Here is a 20724-nt window from a genome sequence, read left to right as displayed (position 1 = left end):
AACATAAATGAGGAACAGTTTCGTCTCAATTTAGAATGCATACTATTTCAAAACAAAAGGACAATATTCGTATGATTATAGTACTTGTTATACACACAATACCAAATTTTGAGCAAGTATGGTCACTCTGAAAATAGCAAAAAAGGAAAACTACGAGTACAATTTCATAACAGTTTAGTCTGCGTTTTGAGGTTACACTCTGCTTCTCTTCATCCAGTCTGGTTTAGCGTGAGTGAAATGACTTGAAGTAAAGGACGTGGCGGCCAACGTTACATTTTTGCACTGTTTCCTGGCAGCTTTACCACAGTGAGCACACCGCACTTTCTTCACTTTTGTTTCGAGGTAGTGCGTTACCCCATCAGAACGCACTTCTGGCAACACGCGTGAAGATACTTTCGTACTCGGTTTTCATGCGTTAGGATGCGTAGCGGCACGAGATAGGATATATGTCCTAACGATGTACCGTGTGAAGCCGAGAAGGTCTAAATTTTCCTCTATGCCCTTTGGGGTCAAACGGTAAAGTTGCCACGCATTGTCCATGGAGACGTTCAGAAGGAACGCAATTAGAGGCCAGTACCATTTCTTGTTTTTGATGCTGATGCGGTAACAAGATACATTTTGATCCAATCGATCGACGCTCCCCATGTGCATATTATGCAGAATTATACATGCTGGCTAAATTACTGTTAGGTGTTTCTTTTCAGCACTACCATTGTACCATTTCCACTTATTTTTGTACACACTAGTTCAGCATCAGCCCGGAGTTGATTAGCAGAGAGTCTGTAAATATCTCCACAAGACTCATCATCACTATCCCTGTCACTATGGAAAGCATTTTCAGGTTGTTCTATGTATATATTAGCATCTAGGATGTTTTGTGATTCCTCTAGGATGATTACGATCTGCTCGACGGTCACTCTGAGAAGAATAAATGAAAATTGTATATCAGTACTGAGGCAGTCCCATTTGCGCCCACTGTCGACATATGTCGACGTGGATATTTTTTGCACTGCTAGACAAAAGCAACTATAAATCAGCCATAAATGAGTTCAAAATCTGTTAAAGCCATGTTTCGTTATTACGTTTAACACAACAGTCCGATCTTACTTTTAACTGTAACAATATTATAAGAAAATATTACTCAGCGCGACGGAAGCTTCATCCTCGAGTGTATACGGAATGATATTTCATACGCAGCCACGCGATAAGGCGCGAAAACGAGTGATTCTTGTTTTCGTGCTGTGCTGTAAGTATCAAACTATGAACTGTAAACGATGCACCTCAAAAATATTATTCAGGTTTACCAATATAAGATCGACAATATTCAGATATTAACGTCGACAAATGTCGACAGTGGGCACATATGGGTTAAAGGTCGTGATTACTACTCATGAACTATCATTAGTTATAATGTAGAGTTATTTACCAGCGAGGTTTTGATTTTCATATAAATGATCATCGTTTTATTCTGCATATAACGATAGATATTCAAATGGGATACGTGCAGCGTCGTCATTAATGATTAATTATCGCACATAGCTACGACGACAGGCAACATGGTACTTAAATATAATTTAGTAATAGTAGTTTATGAATTGAATAATAGTTTGATTTGTAGATTAGATATTATGTGATTTTATGATTTTATTTCTTAAATATGATCTTGTTATATTACTATTGTATCATACCATCCCATCTTTCATGTCATATATTATTTTATCGACAGGGTAGATCCCCGGAGGTATGAATCGCAAAAGAACATTATTGATAGGATCATGTATCGAAAGAAAATGTTGACTACCAGAAATTTTATACATATAAATTAATAATCTCGATATATGCGACAGATTGATATTGAGTTTTGAGTAATCATTATTATTAATATTTAGAAATTTCATGATCCGTATTGAAGTGGGATTACGTATGTTCAGACTTCAGCCCTAAGGCTGGTTGGATCCTCAACAGCTCTGCCATCAGCTGTCGTAGATGGCCTAGGCATCATTGAAGAGGCGTACTACGGAAATGAGGAGTGAGGTAGTTTCCCGTTGCTTTCCTCACCAAGCCAGAAGTTGCTATTACATATCAGTCTGCCAAGCCCACTAAAATGCATGCACCAACTGACCCTATGAGCAACGTTTTCACACCATTCACAGCAGGGACCGTCTGCACAAGGAATCGCATTACTAGCATCGCTCATACCTCAGTCACTTTCATATTGTAAAAGCCAAGGATAAGACAGAGACAGATCAATGAAAGTAACAAAATTGCTCTAGCCCTTACCAGAAGACACTGTAAACACTACGTTCTGCCAGCAAAGGCATAGTGGGATTACAATAATTGAAATTAAGAGGGTTCCTCCTATTCAATACAAAGATATTTATTAACGTGAATGAATCGCATATCGTTCACATGAGGTACTAGTTTCGGCACCAAACTATATGCCATCATCAGCCAACAAGTCAAATCGGGCAAACACAATATAACCTTAAAACAACTTTAAATATACTATAACACCTGCATGGATGAATATAAAATATAACTTTAAAACAACTTTAAAACACACTATAACACTTGCACAGATGAATATGAAATAAAATATGGTACATGATGGTTGCATTTCAGTTTAAAATCCGTTAAAAATGACGATGACTACGTTGTTGTATACCCATGGTGGTTTGTTCAGCTTGTATATGTCTTTAGTTTTTGTAAACTGGTAAGTTATGCTGCGGAGTTTAATGTTGTATGAAGTTGACACTGTGTTCTGTAGTTTGGTTCCGAAAAATAAACATAAACATGGAACTTGATTAAATCCAAAGAATTAATTCTCACTTCAATATGGGTTTTGGAACCTGGAGAAGAAATTAAAAGTCGAATTAGGCAAAAGATCGGAAGTAAAGATTAAAAAGAAAAGTCTAGAAAAACCGCGAGAATACTAGAAACGAACTCACCTTGAGCAGCCTGAGTGATCGGCGTACAGAGCTGGACTGATGGATGCAAGCATAAGGTTAAGGGGCGAGGTGGAAGGGAGCAGAGGGGAGGGGTAGAGGGCAGAGCAACTGTCATGGAGGTAAGATGGAGCGGAAGGATGTGGTAGTGGGGGTAAGTGATGTGGATGTATACTGCGTATGGTTTGAAAGATAGAGTTGTTTCAAGATGGTCTAATATTTCTTAACCATTTAATTAAGAGATCATAAAGAATATTCGATTTCTCAGAAATTTCATTTAAATTATAGTTAGGGTTGAAATACTGATCGCAATGGATGAAACAATTTTCGACAATGTTCATAATTGGTCCTTTGTTTCCTATTTGAAGTATCTCAAAATCATGTTCTATATCAGTAAACTTATGATTGGAGTCGTGAATGTGTTGGCCTATAGCAGAAAACTTGTTATATCTTACTGCGTTGACGTGCTCTGAATATCTGGTTGTGAAGTTGCATCCTGTTTGTCCCACGTAGGAGGCGCTGCTGCAGTCGATACACTTGAATCTATAGATTCCAGATTTGGAAAATTTGTGAGAGGTGTTGACTGATGTTGAATTATGTATAATTTCTGAAGTCCTATTGTTAGTTCTGAAGAAAATTTTTACGTTATGTTTTCGAAAGAGATTGGTGATTTGATGGATACCGTCGTTGAATGTAAAAGTAGATGAAACGGTAGTTATAGGTTTTTTTCTTTTTTGAGAGTAGTCTTAGGCCGGTGTTTAAATTTATTGATTATCTGTTCTATAAATGATCTGCTGTAACCGTTGAATTTGGCGATTGCTCTTATAGTGTTGAGTTCGTTTTTGAGGTCTTTTTTAGACATACTGTAGGTATCGTGAATGCACGATGAACCATGCTATTATACGCTGCACGTTTGTGTGTTTGGGGGTGTATGGAATCCTTGATTGTATCAAGTTCCATGTTTATGTTTATTTTTCGGAACCAAACTACAGAACACACAGTGTCAACTTCATACGACATTAAACTCTGCAGCATAACTCAACAGGTTACGAAAACTAAAGACATATACAAGCTGGACAAACCACCATGGGTATACAACAACGGAGTCATCGTCATTTTAACGGATTTTAAACTGAAATGCAACATCATCATGTACCATATTTTATTTCATATTCATCTGTGCAAGTGTTATAGTGTGTTTTAAAGTTGTTTTAAAGTTATATTTCATATTCATCCATGCAGGTGTTATAGTGTATTTAAAGTTGTGTTTGCCCGATTTGACTTGTTGGCTGATGATGGCACATAGTTTGGTGACAAAACTAGTACCACATGTGAACGATATGTGATTCATTCACGTTAATAAATATCTTTGTATTGAATAGGAGGAACCCTCTTAATTTCAATTATTGTAATCATTATTAAGAAACAGGTTATCATATTTAGGTGTATTCATATCTGACAAAATAATACATCGCATCAATGGTAATTGAAAAGAATAGTATTAATGGTTATTGTGAACTAGTGTTCGTATAAATGAATATAATTGAAATTCAGTAGACGACATAACGTTGTTCACTGCATTACATTGAGATAAGTTTGAATTGATAATCGATTACAATCTTAACGTTTTAATTCTTACATATTTAGATTTCATGTCGATCCTTGGTTTCGTCTAAACTTATTTAGGGACTTTTATTTGAATAACAGTATTCCTGTCTGGAATATCTCAGTTGTTATTAATGTAATGTTGACATTCTCAACCATCATCATCCTAAACCATCTCCAGTTTCCCGGGTGTGGTATATGAGCCTCCTCCATCTCATCCTGTCCTTGTACCATTCTTCCTCCACCAACTTGTCCCAATCATGACCTCTCAGCAGTACATCGCTCTTAACTAAATCTATCCATTTCCTTCGTGGCCTTCCCACGGGTCGTCTTCCTTCTACCTTTCTGTCAAATTCCTCCCTTGCAGTTCTGTTTACTGGCATCCTCTTCATGTGACCAAACCACTTCAGTCTTGATATCTGAATCTTATTGAGGAGAGAATCATCTATTCCTACTTCTTCTCTAATTTTCTCATTCCTAATCTTGTCTTTCCTGGTTTTCTGGATCATAGTGCGTAGGAATTTCATTTCAGCTGCCTGAAGTTTGGAATTATCTCTATTGGTCAGTGTTGTGGTTTCGAGACTGTATGTAAGAATTGGTGTATAATAGGACTTGTACAATGTCATTTTTGTTTTCATGGGTATTTGCTCATCCCACAGCAGGTGTCTTACCTGGTGGTAAAATTGTGTTGCCTTATTGATTCGATTGTTCACCTCATGTTTTGCTAGGTTGTCATTTGATATAACGCTACCCAAGTATTTGAAAACTGGAACGCTGTCCAGTTGAGCTTCATTTAACATGACTATTGGTTCTGTTCCTTTCCCATACACTTTCATCACCACCGTCTTGGTCTTGCTGATGTTTAAACCATATTTCTTACTCCTAATTCTAGCTTTGTATTCTCTCTCCCAATTCCTCTTCTGAGTCACTCCAGATCGCAACATCATCTGCAAATGTGAAGGCTTTGATATCTCCATGTTCTTTCCTTTTAATAGATTTCATTACTACATCCATTACAATAATAAATAGAAGTGGTGACAATGAGCTGCCCTGCTGCACTCCTCTCTTTGTTTCAAACCAGTCCGACAAACCACATCCTACTTGAATACAGCTTCTGTTCCCACTATACAACATTTTCACTTTGTCTATGAGGCTGTCTCGCACTTGAAGTTCTTTCATGCATTGCCAAATTCTTTCCCTTGGTACACTATCGTATGCTTTCTCAATGTCCAAAAATATTAGAAATAAAGGCTTGTTCTTCTCCCAGTATTTTTCCATTAGCATCCTAATTGCAAATATAAGGTCTGTACTTGACCTTCCTGGTCTGAAACCATACTGCTCTTCTTCCAAAATTGGTTCAACAATATCTCTGATTCTGGTCTCTATTATTTTTTCCAATATTTTCAGGACATGAGACAGTAGTGTGATACCATCTCAACCATCTCTGATAATTCATTCTGATATTGTGTTCATTATTATCTATCTATACTTTTGTATTCGACGCTTCTGCCTCCACTACGAGTGGGAAATCGCTCAACAACATCCTCCGAATTGGGCTGACTATCCAGCAAGATATCTGGTCCATCATTACAAGATTCCGCACTCACCAAGTGTCCTTTACAGCCGCCATTCGCCAGATGTATCGACAAGTAAATGTTGATAGTCGTGATTGCAACCTTCACAGAATCGCATGGCGCCGATCGCCGGAATAACCTATAAGACATTACCAGCTGAAAACAGTCACATACGGAACAGCTTCAGCACACTTTCTCGCTACTAGGTGCCTTCAGCAGCTCGCTATTGAGGAGTCTAGCAGTCTACCCAAGGCAGCAGAAATTCTCCAGAGAGATTTCTATGTGGACGACTGCATGTCTGGGACAGAAACCCTTGAGGAAGCTCTACGAATGCAAGAACAACTCATCGATCTCCTTCAAACGGGAGGTTTCCGACTTCGAAAGTGGTGTTCCAATCACCCACGACTACTCGAAGCTGTTCCTCCAGAATACAGAGAAGCCCAATTGCCCCTTCAACTAGATAACAGCAATAATGTCAAAACTTTAGAACTCTTGTGGCATCCTGCCACTGATCAGCTACAGATTGTAAATGGTACTGGGTGTACTGACGTCAATGGACCTGTTACGAAAAGAAAGGTACTTGCAGTCATAGTGTCAATATACGATCCGTTGGGACTGATGGGTCCATTCATCATCTCCTGTAAATATTTCCTACAGCAACTCTGGCAACTGCGCTTAGGTTGGGATGAGAAGGTACCGACAAAACTACTCCAGTTCTGGGAGCAAATGCAAAATCAGTTCCCTCTTGTTAGTCGAATTCGAATCGACAGACTAGTGTTGGCGAAGGGCATTGTCACTAACATTCAATTGCATGGGTTTTCGGATGCATCTGAGAAGGGTTACGGGTGCTGCATTTATATAAGATCGGAAAACAAACAGGGTGAGCGTACCACAAGGCTACTGTGCACTAAGTCAAAGGTCGCCCCATTGAAAAAGGTCTCCCTTCCTTGTCTAGAGTTAAGTGGAGCATTGCTTCTAGCTCGTCTTCTCAAGAAGGCGACATCAATCTTAAATTTGTCTATTAGCAGCATCCATTTATGGACAGATTCGACTATAGTTCTTTCATGGATTGCAGAATCGCCTACACGGTGGAAGACGTTCATTCCCAACAGAGTTGCGGAGATTCAAGACAGCACATCGATTGCAGATTGGAAGCATGTTGCTTCAGGAGATAATCCTGCGGATCTGATTTCAAGAGGACTCACCCCAGACGACCTTATTGCTAAATCACTCTAGTGGAATGGACCACCATGGCTTTAGGAGGATACTCTGTCATGGCCTGATTCAATCCCTTCTGCGGAGACTTAGGTCATCCCAGAACAGCGGAAGCCAGTGGTCAGTCTCATGGCGCTTCAACCTGAAGATGAGTTCAGGAAGCGATTCTCTAAGCTTACATGACTGCAGAGGGTGACAGCATACTGCCTCAGATTTACCGCCAATGCCAAACTTTGCCCTACGAAAAGGAAGACTGGTGAATTAGACCTTCAAGAGTTACGTTCTGAACTATATGCATGTATCAAGAGCGTCCAAGCATCAGCATATGGTGCAGAGATTGATGCCCTTCGGACTACAAAGGCGATTAGTAAGAAGAGCAAGCTTATATCCCTTAATCCATTCCTCTGCAAGCAAGGACTTCTTTGAGTTGGGGGCAGATTACAACGATCGGAGCTCCCTTTCAACCAACAAACATCAAATAATCTTGCCCCCAAGTCACAATTTAACTAAATTGGTTACTGAGAACGAACATCGATGAATGTTACATGTTGGGTGTCAACTGCTACTCTCTTCTCTTTGACAGCAATACTAGATAACAAACGGAAGGAATACCATTCGGAAAATTATACACCATTGTCTTATCTGCCATAAGCTCAAGGCAAAAAATGCTCAGCAACTAACAGGTCAGTTGCCAAACTACAGAGTATCACCTGCCAATCCATTCCTACACTGCGGAATTGATTACGCTGGCCCACTGTATATAAAATCAGGCTCTCCTAAAAACAGTGCAAAGCTGAAATGTTATGTATCAATTTTTGTATGTTTGGCTACTAGGGCTATTTACTTGGAAATTGTTAGCAGCATGACTACCGAGGCCTTCCTTACTGCTCTCAAACACTTTATCGCACCACGAGGGAGACCTGCGCACATATATTCGGACAATGGCAGAAACTTCATGGGCGCTGACAGAGAACTTCAGGAACTGCAGAGATTGTTGGACGAAGAACATTATCAACGAGAGATCTCAACCTTCGCTAGCATTGAAGGCATTCGGTGGCACTTCATTCCGCCTCAGGCTCCACACTTTGGAGGCATTTGGGAGGCTGGCGTCAAATCATTCAAGCATCATCTTCGACGAGTGATGGGAACAGTATTCCTCACTTTTGAAGAACTGGCAACATTCACAACACAAATCGAAGCATGTCTTAACTCTAGGCCTGTAGTCCCCCTATCCGATGATTCCGATGATCCCAACGATCTAATTACTATCACTCCCGGTCACGTTTTTAATGGAAAACCTATCACTACCTTTCCTGAACCAGATGTTAGTAATGTACGCCTCAATGTACTTTCTAGATGGCAGCAACTACAACGGCAGCTCCAAGAATTCTGGAAGGCGTGGTCAACAGACTACCTCTTCCATCTGAAGCAGAGGAGTAAATGGACACTATCAAACAATAATGTGCAACCAGGCACATTAGTAATCATCAAGGAAGACAATACCTTCCACTGTGTTGGAAGCTCGCAGTAATTGATCCGGTCCACCCTGTTGCTGATGGACTAGAACGCATTACCACTATCCGTACTTCTTCTGGAGTATTTAAAAGGCCCATTGCAAAACTATGTCCACTTCCCACTTCTTAAAGGGACAATATCTGAAAGTTGTGTGTTTGTATTGTAGTTTTCTTCATGTTTGTTCTTTTTTGTAGTTTTTGTGTGAAAAAAATGTTTAACCCTTTTTTGGTGGGTGGCATGTTTGATCACCAGACTTAACTTTGCCTCTTTGCTTCCACTCTAATTTAGCAAGTCCTCGCCAGAGGACAGATTTGGACAGTGCTATTTTGTATTACCACTCGGATGCGGTAGACTACCTGCTACTTCCGGCCACAACACTCGGTGGGAGTCTGCGAGATGAAGCGGACAGTTGATCGCGTGTAGTAAGGACGATGACATAGTCAGTGCGATTAGCACATTCGGAATTTTATGGGAATGTAAATATATGTAGCGAGTGTTCTTGTATTGTGTGTCATGTGTATTTTAAGTGTGTAAATACATCTATGTTAATAATTCCACAGGAATCCAGTGATATGAACTGGCTACCTACCTCGTGTCCGATACCTACAGTCCACTACTTTCCTCGTGCTATCCTTAGCTAAACCTTGTACACATCCTAACTCACTCAATTCAAATTTGTCTACATCCCTATGCCACCTCAATTCACCGTGGGTGTATTCTTCATCTGCATCCCCCACCCACAGGGAGTTATGTGTTTGGTCTGCGAGAGATATTTCATTTCACTCAAGTCTGCCGGCAAGCCAGTTAGGACACGCCACGTGGGAGTATCAGCTCTCACCCTGTTACATCAGCATAGTAGGTTCGTGGGTTGGGGATTTTAATCTTCATTGGTTAATTCCTCTGGTTTGGGGACGGGGTGCATGTGCAGTCTTCAGCATTAGAATTCACCCTCACAGACATGCAGGTTGCCTACAGGCGTCAATTCAAAAGACCTCACCAGGCCTTTCCATAGGCTATACGATTGCAGTATCATTAGCAAACAACAAGATAACAGAATAACAACAGAAATAATAATCAAAAAAGTACAAATAGATTAATATTCTTAACAAACAAGCAATGAAACAACAAGAGACAAGAAGATGTTTTGCAAACAGAAAGCCTTTGATAAAAATGATGCTGCTTATTGTTTAAAGAGGCCTAACATTTGAGGTTATCAGCCACTTTGATAAAAAGATCCCTATCAAACTGCAAGATCACTTACCGAGGACTATAATTAAGTTAGTGCCCCATGTGTAACATTCACTCACCTCATCCTTCACAGGCCGAGAAGCATCCTCAATGAGCAAGGGCAGTTGACTCTTGGCTGCACTGACAGTGAACAGTTGAATAACATGGAGCTCAACAGTTTTCTGTGAACAGCTCTCGATGCTCTGATTCACAATACGAACAGTTGCTTCCACATCCACGATTGATTCCTTGGTTATACTGAAGACAAACACTTTCAAAGTATCATGTTGTATTAATACCTACAAGGGCACTACAACCAGATCTATCAGTCAATAGCTACATATTGATAATGTTATTTATATTGTTCTAATAATGTTATATTTTAACTTCTTGATCACAACTATCCTGAGTGTATCATAAATATTTATACGTGTAAACGGCACACACATTGTGCTGTTAGCCATTCTACACTGGTTGGCAAGGAATGCTGATCAGCTTCTGTTTAGGGATGTTTTATAAGCTAAGAAACATTATTCAACAATTTTAGAGTTAGGAGATTATAAATGCCACTCCATGAAGTGCTTATCAACCCTAAGTGCTAGACTCTGATTTTAATGCACCTGCGGGCAATAACCCTTTGAAGTTTTAAAAGCTTTTGTGGTACTGGAGTGGAACCTATAGATGTATTATCAAATATACAGTAATATGGCTCCATTGTTAAATGGTTAGCATACCTGCCAACTTTTAGAAATCAAAAATAGGAAGATTTTTCATTCTTGGATTTCATCACATACATTGCAGCACAGTCTAGGTGAAAAAGGTCAGGATAAAAGGCATGCATATCTATAGTTACAATGCAAATTGACCATTAAATTTAAAATCTTAAGCTAAGAAAATTTAAAAATGGTTACAAGAAAATGTACCTAATAATTCTCATTTATGACACATACAAATAATATATATGTCACACCGACACAATCAACAAAATGCATAATATTTTCCTTTATTAGATGGTAAAATGAAAGGAAATTTATAGGTATCTCTGAATACTTAGAGATAATGTTTGATATATTTTTTGGCCATAACGAGAAGAGAAAATACCAGAAACTGTCACCGACACAACTCCCTGAAATACATTCAACTCATGAAAATTATACACTGAAATACACATAACTACCACAAACAAATCAATTCAATATGTCCCATACATTATTAATGTAAGACTTTGACGGGCGGGGAGCACAGAAACGCAAGAAAAAATACGTACCCTACAACACCAACGAAACTACACGCAGAAACGATGTTAACAGCGCATGAACCACACAAATATACCGTATTCACATAGGGGAAGGTACCCTGGTATCGGACAGTTAAGCTTATTTTTGAATAATACATTTTGGAATGGGTCTAATTAAAATTTAAAATTATTTCTGCAACCATATATGGTTTATGTTTAATAGGGGCTATACTTTAATCCACAGCAAGTAATGGCGGGAATGAAATTTTAGTATTTATAAACACTTGGAGTTTTCATAATTTTAAAAACATGGCACACAGTATCGGACACTTTCAGTATTGTTGTATATTTTCCTATTACACTGTACCATTACCTTACTTTCTGACACAAATGTCACATTTGTAATAAAGGGCATCCCCTTCAAGATTAGCACAGTTTTCATGCGCCCAACCCTTGCATATGATGCACTGAATCCAGTCTTCACTAAAATTCTCCCCACAGATGATGCAGTCAGTCTTTTCACAATCAAATGTCAGAGTCTTTTTTACAACTTTCTGGCTCTGCTTCCTCGTTCGCGATCTTCCACCTTTTGTTGCACCGTTTTTCGCAGATTTTTTCGTTTCTCGCAGCACTGAGTTTTGTTGTCTTTCTTCAAGCCTTTGTTTGAAAGGGGTAGAGGTTAGAACACACTGGTCTCCACGCCTTTTCCTCAGGTTTAAATTTTTAATAGTTTCACTTGGAGGAGGACTAATTTCCTGAAGTAGACTTGCACTCGGAGAAATATTTTCATTAAGCCCATCTGAATCTTCACTCCTAGAGGCCGTGGAATTGGATGCTATGCATGGTGAAGCTGAATGACTGAATGTTGTTGTAGTTGGTTGTGCTTCAGATGACGCCTGGATGGAAGGAATTTTAGCAGCTGGTGTTGACAACTCTTTCGAGGATGCAAAGAAATTAAATTGCTGAAGATGTTCCGGTTCAGGGGATACATGCCACAACAGGAAAATGCCGATTGAGCAAGCTCCATTCTGCACACCTTGGTAAATGAGGAGCCAACTAGACCTGAAATATCTTTCAGCGTAATTTTAAGATAGGGATACTTCCTCATCCACATGGAACAAGCCTCGTTGAAGGCATTCTTGAATGGCTTCATGATCATTCGATCAAGAGGTTGCAACCTGTGAATTGTGTGGGGTGGCAAACTCAGCATGTGGATGTTATGGTCTCGAGCAAACAGAATGTGGCTAGAATGGCCATCAACAATAAGTAGCACTGGATTCTCTTCACTTGGATTCACTCTCAAAACAAAAGATTTCATCCACTTTAGGAATCTCTCTTTAGTTATCCACCTGCTCGGATTGGCATCAAATACACTGCCCATGGGCGCATCCTTCGTCAGATCATTGTCCATTCTTACTCTTGGAAAAACAAACAATGGAGGGACAAACTGGTCACCTGAGGCATTTATGCAGAGAAGAACAGTAACATTTTTTCCTCTTTCCCCGAAAGTTAGCTTACCAATTTGTTTCTTCCCTTTCGCCGATTAACACCTTCAACTTTTCCGGTGCACAACTGAAACGCCAGTCTCGTCAGCGTTGAAAATCCTCAAAGGATGAAATAAGTATCGAAGCATTAAATCAGTGAGCTTGTCAAAAAACTTATCCACTTGCTCCTTGTTGAAGCCTTTCGCACGCTGTAGGCTGGTGGATTCAGCCGATCTCAAGCTCAGATCGGGATGCCTTTCCATGAATGAATAATAAAATCGTTTGCTCGCCATCCCCTTTTCTTTATTAAACTGATGTTTTAGTTTCAATTTCTCTGCGTACTGAAAAACCAGTTTCAAAAATTCATTCCTACTTAGTGGCATTAAAGAGCTGTCTAAAATTTTCACGTGGTTGTATAAGGCTTCGTCTTCCGCTTCAGAAAATGTACTTTTAAATGTACCCATATCAGGTTTCATTTCTACCTCCTTTCCTGAAGACAATAATTTCAATCTGTCACCTAACGTGCTTTTAGGGACGCTAAACTGCTCACTTGCTTCCCTAGTCCTCAATTTATCCCGTCTTACTTCATCAACAGCTAATTTCATGTTCTCTTCCGTGCGATTTCCCCTTTCCTTCCCCATATTTATCTGCAACAAAGGAAAGTACGTTAAGAATCGGCAATAAATATACAAGTAACTTTGTCCGATACCGGGTGCCGCAAGCTTGTCCGATATTGAGTTCCATACGCGGAAAACTAAAAAAATTACCGTGTGTAACACGTGTAAAGAAAAGCAGTGCCATCCTCCATAGTCTTACATTAACATATGGTAAATAATAAATAATCGTGGAAATTATACTTCACTCACCAGTATTGTAGTAACAGGTTCACAAGATTATCTTAGTGCAGGCAGAAGCAGGTCAAAAACAGGAAATCTTCTAACACGTGTTCACTTCTCGGTTCACGGAAATACAATGGTCCCTCTCAGGCCTCTCTGGAAGGAACCTGTTACTACCTGTACAAAAGTTGCTGCAACATTGTACTGGAAACCCCAAACTGCTACTGTCCGATACTGAGTGCCGTCCGATACTGGGGTACCTTCCCCTACACCATTAGCTTGTCCAGACCCATTAAACTTTTGCTTTGGTTTCTCTTCAGGCTACTTTAAATCTCCCCGACTGGACTGAGAAATTTTAGATCACCTGTATTACGCTCAAAGAGAAGAACGGAAGGACATACAATTACCGTACTTAAACAACACCGTTTTATACTAAACAATTTTATATATGTCTCAGTGCAAATTTTAACAAGTGTAACAAGCCTTTCAAAGACAACGTGCTTTATAGTTCCACGCGTAGTTCCACAAGGTCCATTATACGAGCAATGTGTTATCGACTAAATTTCTGTTCTTACTTGGACGACATTTGAATAATAAGTGGTTTTAATGAATTGACAAATAATCACTCAAGATTTTAATAACAATTGCAAAATGACATGTGATGATTTGAGTATTTGTATGTAAACAGGTCAGCAAGATCAGATTATTACGTATTTGCTATGAGTGTATCACTTTAATCTTAACACACAGTAAAAAGAAACTTCTAAAGACTTCCACACGTTCAGAGTGTGAAAATAAAAAGGTTGAAGGTACAGCTACACATGTTAAAACTTTTAATCAATGTATTTATTTGGTGAAAAATAGTGTATGATGATGTGTATCCTTATATGTCACCACGGCAATTTTAATATGTACTTGCTCAATTTGTGTGATTTGTGCGATTTAGGCTGACGACATTTATATATGTTGAAACTGATACCATTATTGAATAAATGTTGTAGATAACATCTTATACAACTTGTAATTTGTATTGAAAAGGTTGAACCTTACTAAAACTTATCTCTGTAACTAAGTTGCAAGCGTGCGCTAGCCTCTCTTGCTTGTAGGACAATTGCCGTCCTGAATCCCCAGCTGTATACTGCACACACGCTGCTGTAGTAAGCGGGAAACATGATGCACGAAGGCGACGGACGAAACACTCGTAAAATAAAGCATCAAATAAATAAGCTTGGAAATGAGGTTGCGTAATTTACATAAGCATGTAAGAATTTATGCTTTATCCTAGGAGAAGAGTATTGACCATACGGAAGGTTATAAAACCAAACACTATGGCGCAAACGCCCTGAAGGGCCCTGGCCTACCAAGCGACTGCTGCTCATCCCATAGGCCTGTACATTACAAGGTGTCGTGTGGTCAGCATGACGGATCCTCTCGGCCGTTATTCTTGGCTCTCTAGACCGGGGCCGCCATCTCACCGTCAGATAGCTCCTCAATTGTAATCATGTAGGCAGAGAGGACTTCGAAGCAGCCCTAGATGCAGGTAAAAATCCCTGACCTGGCCAGGAATTGAACCCAGGGCCTCCGGGTAAGAGGCAGGCACGCTACCCCTATACCGCAGGGCCGGCACTGTAGGTTATACTGGTCAAAACAGGAAGAAGTAAAAATAAATCAGAAAATCGGAAGACGAGTTAAAAACTGAAATTTTCCGGGTAAATCGGAGACTAGTTTTTCTGTCAAATTTTTATTATTCATTTTCCAATTATGCAAAGAGGTGAATAATTCAATTTTTTTATTTATACGCAAAAGGCATAGGAAAGGTTAAAAAAAATTTTAGATTTCATTGTCATTGTCTACCTGCACCAAGAATATATTGTTTGTGTACAGCCACCAGGAGCAACCTTCACTTGACAGATGAAAACGAATTTACAACGAAACGACTATTCACGTTTATGGCACATTCCCCAAGGAGGGCAGATAGCCAATAAAGGAGAAAAAAGAAGAAACAAGTCGGGAAAGTTCACAACTGCAAATTTTCTACGATTGTGGGCTCATTAAAAGAATGACGTCCTATATGCCTTTTGCATAAGTAAAATACATTAAAATTAATAATATAAAAACTGAGAAAATATTCTCCACACGGCGAGTCGAACCCACGACCATCGAGTTACTGTTCCAAGCTCTTACCGCTACGCCAACTAGTGTTCGGCGTACGCACTCACGTAAGTGGCTTATACGGAGCGTGAGCTGCGTAAACATTTTTATTTTTATTTTCTATACCGGTACGCTTGGCCATCTGGAGTTCCCACTTTGGGTACTTTCATTTCTAGCGAAGCCCTGCATGTTCTATAAATTTGAGCGAAATCGGTGGTGACAAGTAGGAAATGTCCCCTTATAAGTGTAAAGAACAGTGAAACTGAAAATTTGCAGCAAAGCTTGGAGGAGCTAAGAACATCTTCTAAAGAAGAAATTATCTCTCAGACTGATGACCTTGAGCAATACCAGAGTAGAGACAATCTGCGCATGTTTGGTGTGCCTGAGATCGACGGGGAAGACACTGACCACCTTATTATGGATGCTGCACAGAAATAGGAGCAGAAATTCTATTATTCCATATTTTGCGCAGCCACCATGTTGGTCCGAAGATAGGGTTGAAACCTTGCCCGATAACAGATTTGTTTTGTGCACAGACCGCAGCAGACTGTTCCATAATAAAAGGAAACTAAAAGGGAGTGTGATCACCATCTGCAAAGATCTGATGACCTGCCAGTTGAGCATCCTTTGCACAGCAGTGGAGCCTCATAGACTGCACAATGTGTAGACCACGGAGTGCGCAGTCATCATTCACAAACCAGACGACAGCAAAATACAAGCAGCACAGATGTAAATATTATGTTAACATTATTCTCATAGTTATGAAACTCCACTGCCTAATATTCTGAACTGTAACATTGCTATTTCAATATTACTGTATTTGATCCGGACCCCATTAGTTCGGACTTCGCTTCACCTGGACAGCTGTTTAATAATAGTAATAATAATAATAATAATAATAATAATAATAATAATAATAATACATCAATATAATTGCAGTATAAAGCCGAGTTACGAGCACAATGTTGCAAACTATGCAGAGGAAGATATCGTTGAAAATGTGATCGCTGCAGAAAGCTCTGAAACGGATGAATATTACCAGGACGAAGCAGGTGATATTATTAACCCTAAGCTAAAAGTGAGTGAAATTAAAAAAACCATCTAAACATTGTCATTAAATACATTGAGAGAGAGAGATTTATTAAAGAAATAAATCATCCGTCCTCCAATGAGGGTGACCATTTGGATCCGGAATACAGTTTCAATTTCAATGGTTTAAAAATATCAAAAGATGAACATTTAATCGTTAATACTGTTATCTTCTTTTTTTTCCAGGGTTAGTGGCTGAGGAATGTAACTCACGTTCTCAGGTATAGGTGGAAATGAATGATTTGCAACGAATCCCTCAGTATCTGTATTACTATTTTTTCTAACTCGCAGAATGGAACTTTCAAATTTTGTAGGAAGTTCGATGTCTGACTAGGGAGGGTGCCTCTTGCTCCGAAAAGCAGGCCTGTGACAATCCACCGATCAATAGGTATTTTATACTTAGATGAAAGGTAAGGCAAGCACGGAACATAAATAGCTTGCTTTTCTAGGTCCACATCCCGAGCCTGATTAAGGTCTCTTTCAAAGCGAATGGTGGGATCTAAGACCATCGCTTTCATGTCCTCTCTGTTGATGGCTACGATGTCCGCCCTCCAATTAGAGTCATCAGTAGAGATGCATTGAACCTCCTCGTGCACCTCCCATCCACGCTGTCTCAAGCCTCGAGCAATCGACGTTCTTACACGATGGTGGCGATGGTTGCGCATTAGCTCAGTACTCCGGCAGAATCCCAACACATGTCCAAGGGTTTCTGTCTCGTTGCAGCCATTTTGGCGGCAACGGGTTATGTTGAATGACCTACCGGGAACCGACCTGACTGCGGTGAGGTTGCATGTCATCTTCACTGCGTTTATGTATTCAGAAGAGGACAGAGGTGATTTATGAGTCATCCACGAGTTTGCTTTCGGGCAGTCTGAATATAACACTACTCCTTTTCCTTTATGTGGTAGCTGGCACCACGACTGAAAGGATCGATTTCTCATAATTTCACGTAGTTTTCTTCCGTCAGTCTGCATGTTACGAACATTTGAGGCATCTGCATGAGTTAAATATTAAAGAAATTAATGTCAAAGAAAGACAACAAACAGTTTCTTCAAACAAGTAAGCATGTCAAGTGTGGTCATTGAAGGTGTGTGATTGCCATGTTCTAATTTTGTACTGCACTAGTTATCCTGCATTTGTAGAGCCTAATACTGTACTGCATTATATCTTATATATTAAATAACCTTAGTATTTCTTAAATTTAAAATACTGTACTGTACAGTACATATTCTTTTTACTGAACAGTGTGTTTAAATATGTACCTGAGCTCATTTCTTATGTTATTTTGTTTAATCCGGACTTTCTTTAATTTGGACAACCTAGAGCTCCAATTAGTCTGGATAATTGAGATTCCACTGTACCTTCTTTATTGATAACATTCAGTTTATCTTCAAATTCTTAATTTCAATTAACTTTTGAATTTAATTAAATTAAAAACATGTATTTATGTTCTTATTTTTTATGATTAATTAATAATGTAACAACTTTTATTTTTAAATAGTTTTGATACTTACCAGTAATTTATACTTCATTAATTTTAGACACAACACCCCTAATTTAATCGTACTTTAAAACTAATAGGTAATTTTATGCACATTTGATTCATTACCTGCACCCCTCTACTTCAGTTAACGATAATATCCTCCAAGCCCCTCGTGTTTATTTGTTCATTTTGGCGACTCTCATTCTTCCAAATTAGAAAAAGTTAAAAGACACAACGAACATTCCTCCGATGTCATTAGTCTATTTCAACAGCCACCTTATGTCGCCTCAGATGAGTTACCCTCTCCTGTCCCCACTCCCTCCACACTCTAGAACTAACTCTGACCAAAGTACCACGAGTATTCTTAAGAATTTAGTTTTGCAACATCCCAGAGCCCTACATGTCTGTCATGTAAATGGGCAAAGCTTAGTAGCAGCAAACTAGTGGACGAGCTTACAGAAATATTCACCCCAGTTGTTTTCCATGCACTACTATTGTCTAAGTCATGGTTAACAGACAAAAGCCCACCTTCTTGGTGTCATCTTGAAGGCTACTAGCTTTTGAGAAATGACTGCACTCATAAGTGTGATGAAAGAATTTGTGACTATTTCTTAACCAGCCTCAAGCCCAAGTTATTAGCTTATTCACTAGGCAGGTACAAGAGGAAACCAGAATACATGCTTGTTGAAATAAAGAGTGAACGGGATTAAAGCCCTTCTAGGAGTAATTTACAAACCTCTGAATACAGTCACTCAGAAGATTTTTAATCTGACTTAAGTAGACTACTGCCAGACTATCCTCACACAGTAACTATGGGAGAATTTAATACGGACTTAATTGATGCAACTTCTTCAAAAACCGCATGACTCAAAACATTGTTTCAAGCCTATAATATGGACTCAGCACACATCTCATTCATAAAAACCATTGGATCTTAAACAGTTTCAATTCACCTACCAAGGTGGAAGGACGCAATAGTGTTGAGTGAGTGACATGTAGGAAGTACGAAGGCAAGTGACTCAACTGGGCACGGGAGTATCATTAGAGCAATATTAGTGAGATATAGGCAGGTGGAAATGCAGAATGAAAACAAAAGCAATACAGACTGGAAACAATAACCATACCATCATGCAGGCAGTGTTAACATCAGTGGTGGTGAGGGTGCTATTGGTGATTGGTGGTATTGAATTAAAACCAGGGTCTAAACCATCATGGAGAGATATGGAGAAGCTCAAGGAGGTCTTGAAAGTAGACAAAATGCATGAAATGCTAATGGAGCAAAGTAGATAATCTAAGGAATTGAGGACTTTCTTAGAAACAGAACTCAGTGATATTACGGAGAACCTGTTCCAGAATAAGATTGAGATGGCTGAAATGAAAAATAAAGTCCTGGATTTAGAAGAAAGGATAAGGAAGATGGAACTAAAGGAACAGATTCGAGAGAATGGAGGGACGAGGAATAACATAAAAATCTATGGGTAGGTACAGCCAGATAAAGAAAATCCAAATGAATTGTTGGATAGAGTATTTTCCTTAATCAGAGCGAAACTGGAAGTTGAGTGTTATTACAGTGGCACTGATTGTGTATTCAGATTAGGGAAAAATACGGGAAGGAGACTGGTCAAAGAATGTATGGTATCAAACTTGAAGGCTCAAGAAATTTTGGAGGGTTTGAAAAAGCTGAAAGGGTCAAAAATATGGATCAAGAAGGAACTCAGTTAAGACGAAATGAAAAATATGAAAACACTTAAACTTCATTTACTAAAAGCGGAGCAATCAGGACCAAAAGCTTACATCCATGGAAACAGACTCGTGGTAGTGAGCGACACATGGAGGAGAGAGTGGTCGGTAAACCACATAGGCGAGATGGAGCAATGGCTTGATGCGTCAGCAATGCAGAATGTCAGGGATATGGACAGTGAGCGTGGTTCAGCTGAGTCGGCAACAGCAGAAGCAACAGCAGGTGGTAGCTGATCAATGCGAAACTAGAGGCCACGATGACCCAGTGACGAAAGTGAGTCATCACCAATCCAGACAAGCAGCACAAGGAAGAAAGAGTGGTTCCAAGGATGGATACCAGCTCAGGAAGAACAGAAAAAGAAAAAACGTAAGCCAGCATTAAACTTAAAGGACATTTGGGCTGAAAACAAAAGGCTGATGAGTTAGAGGAAACCAGGAAAGTTGTATTTTTTTTTTTTTTTTTAAACAAGTTGCTTTATATCACACTGACATACATAGGTCTTATGGCAACAATGGGACAGGAAACGGCTAGGAGTGAGAAGGAAGTGGCCGAGGCCTTAATTAAGGTACAGCCCTTGCATTTGCCTGGGGTAAAAATGGGAAACCAAGGAAAATCATCTTCA

The 20724-nt window shown here is 39.4% G+C and overlaps 1 protein-coding gene across 2 annotated transcripts in view; it reads right to left on the bottom strand.

Annotated features, from left to right (window-relative positions):
- The window catches only part of AspRS (aspartyl-tRNA synthetase), a 170314-nt gene that overhangs the window by 96617 nt on the left and 52973 nt on the right, over positions 1-20724 (bottom strand). For both annotated transcript variants that reach the window (XM_067146869.2, XM_067146870.2), the window contains exon 6: positions 10162-10339. In XM_067146869.2, the coding sequence (XP_067002970.2) occupies positions 10162-10339 (178 nt within the window). The remainder of the gene's footprint in view (positions 1-10161; positions 10340-20724) is intronic.

This window comes from Anabrus simplex, chromosome 5 (assembly GCF_040414725.1).
Source record: "Anabrus simplex isolate iqAnaSimp1 chromosome 5, ASM4041472v1, whole genome shotgun sequence".
Classification (NCBI taxonomy): domain Eukaryota; kingdom Metazoa; phylum Arthropoda; class Insecta; order Orthoptera; family Tettigoniidae; genus Anabrus; species Anabrus simplex.
Note: the sequence above shows the minus strand (reverse complement) of the source record. Positions and strands in the feature narration are given on the sequence as shown.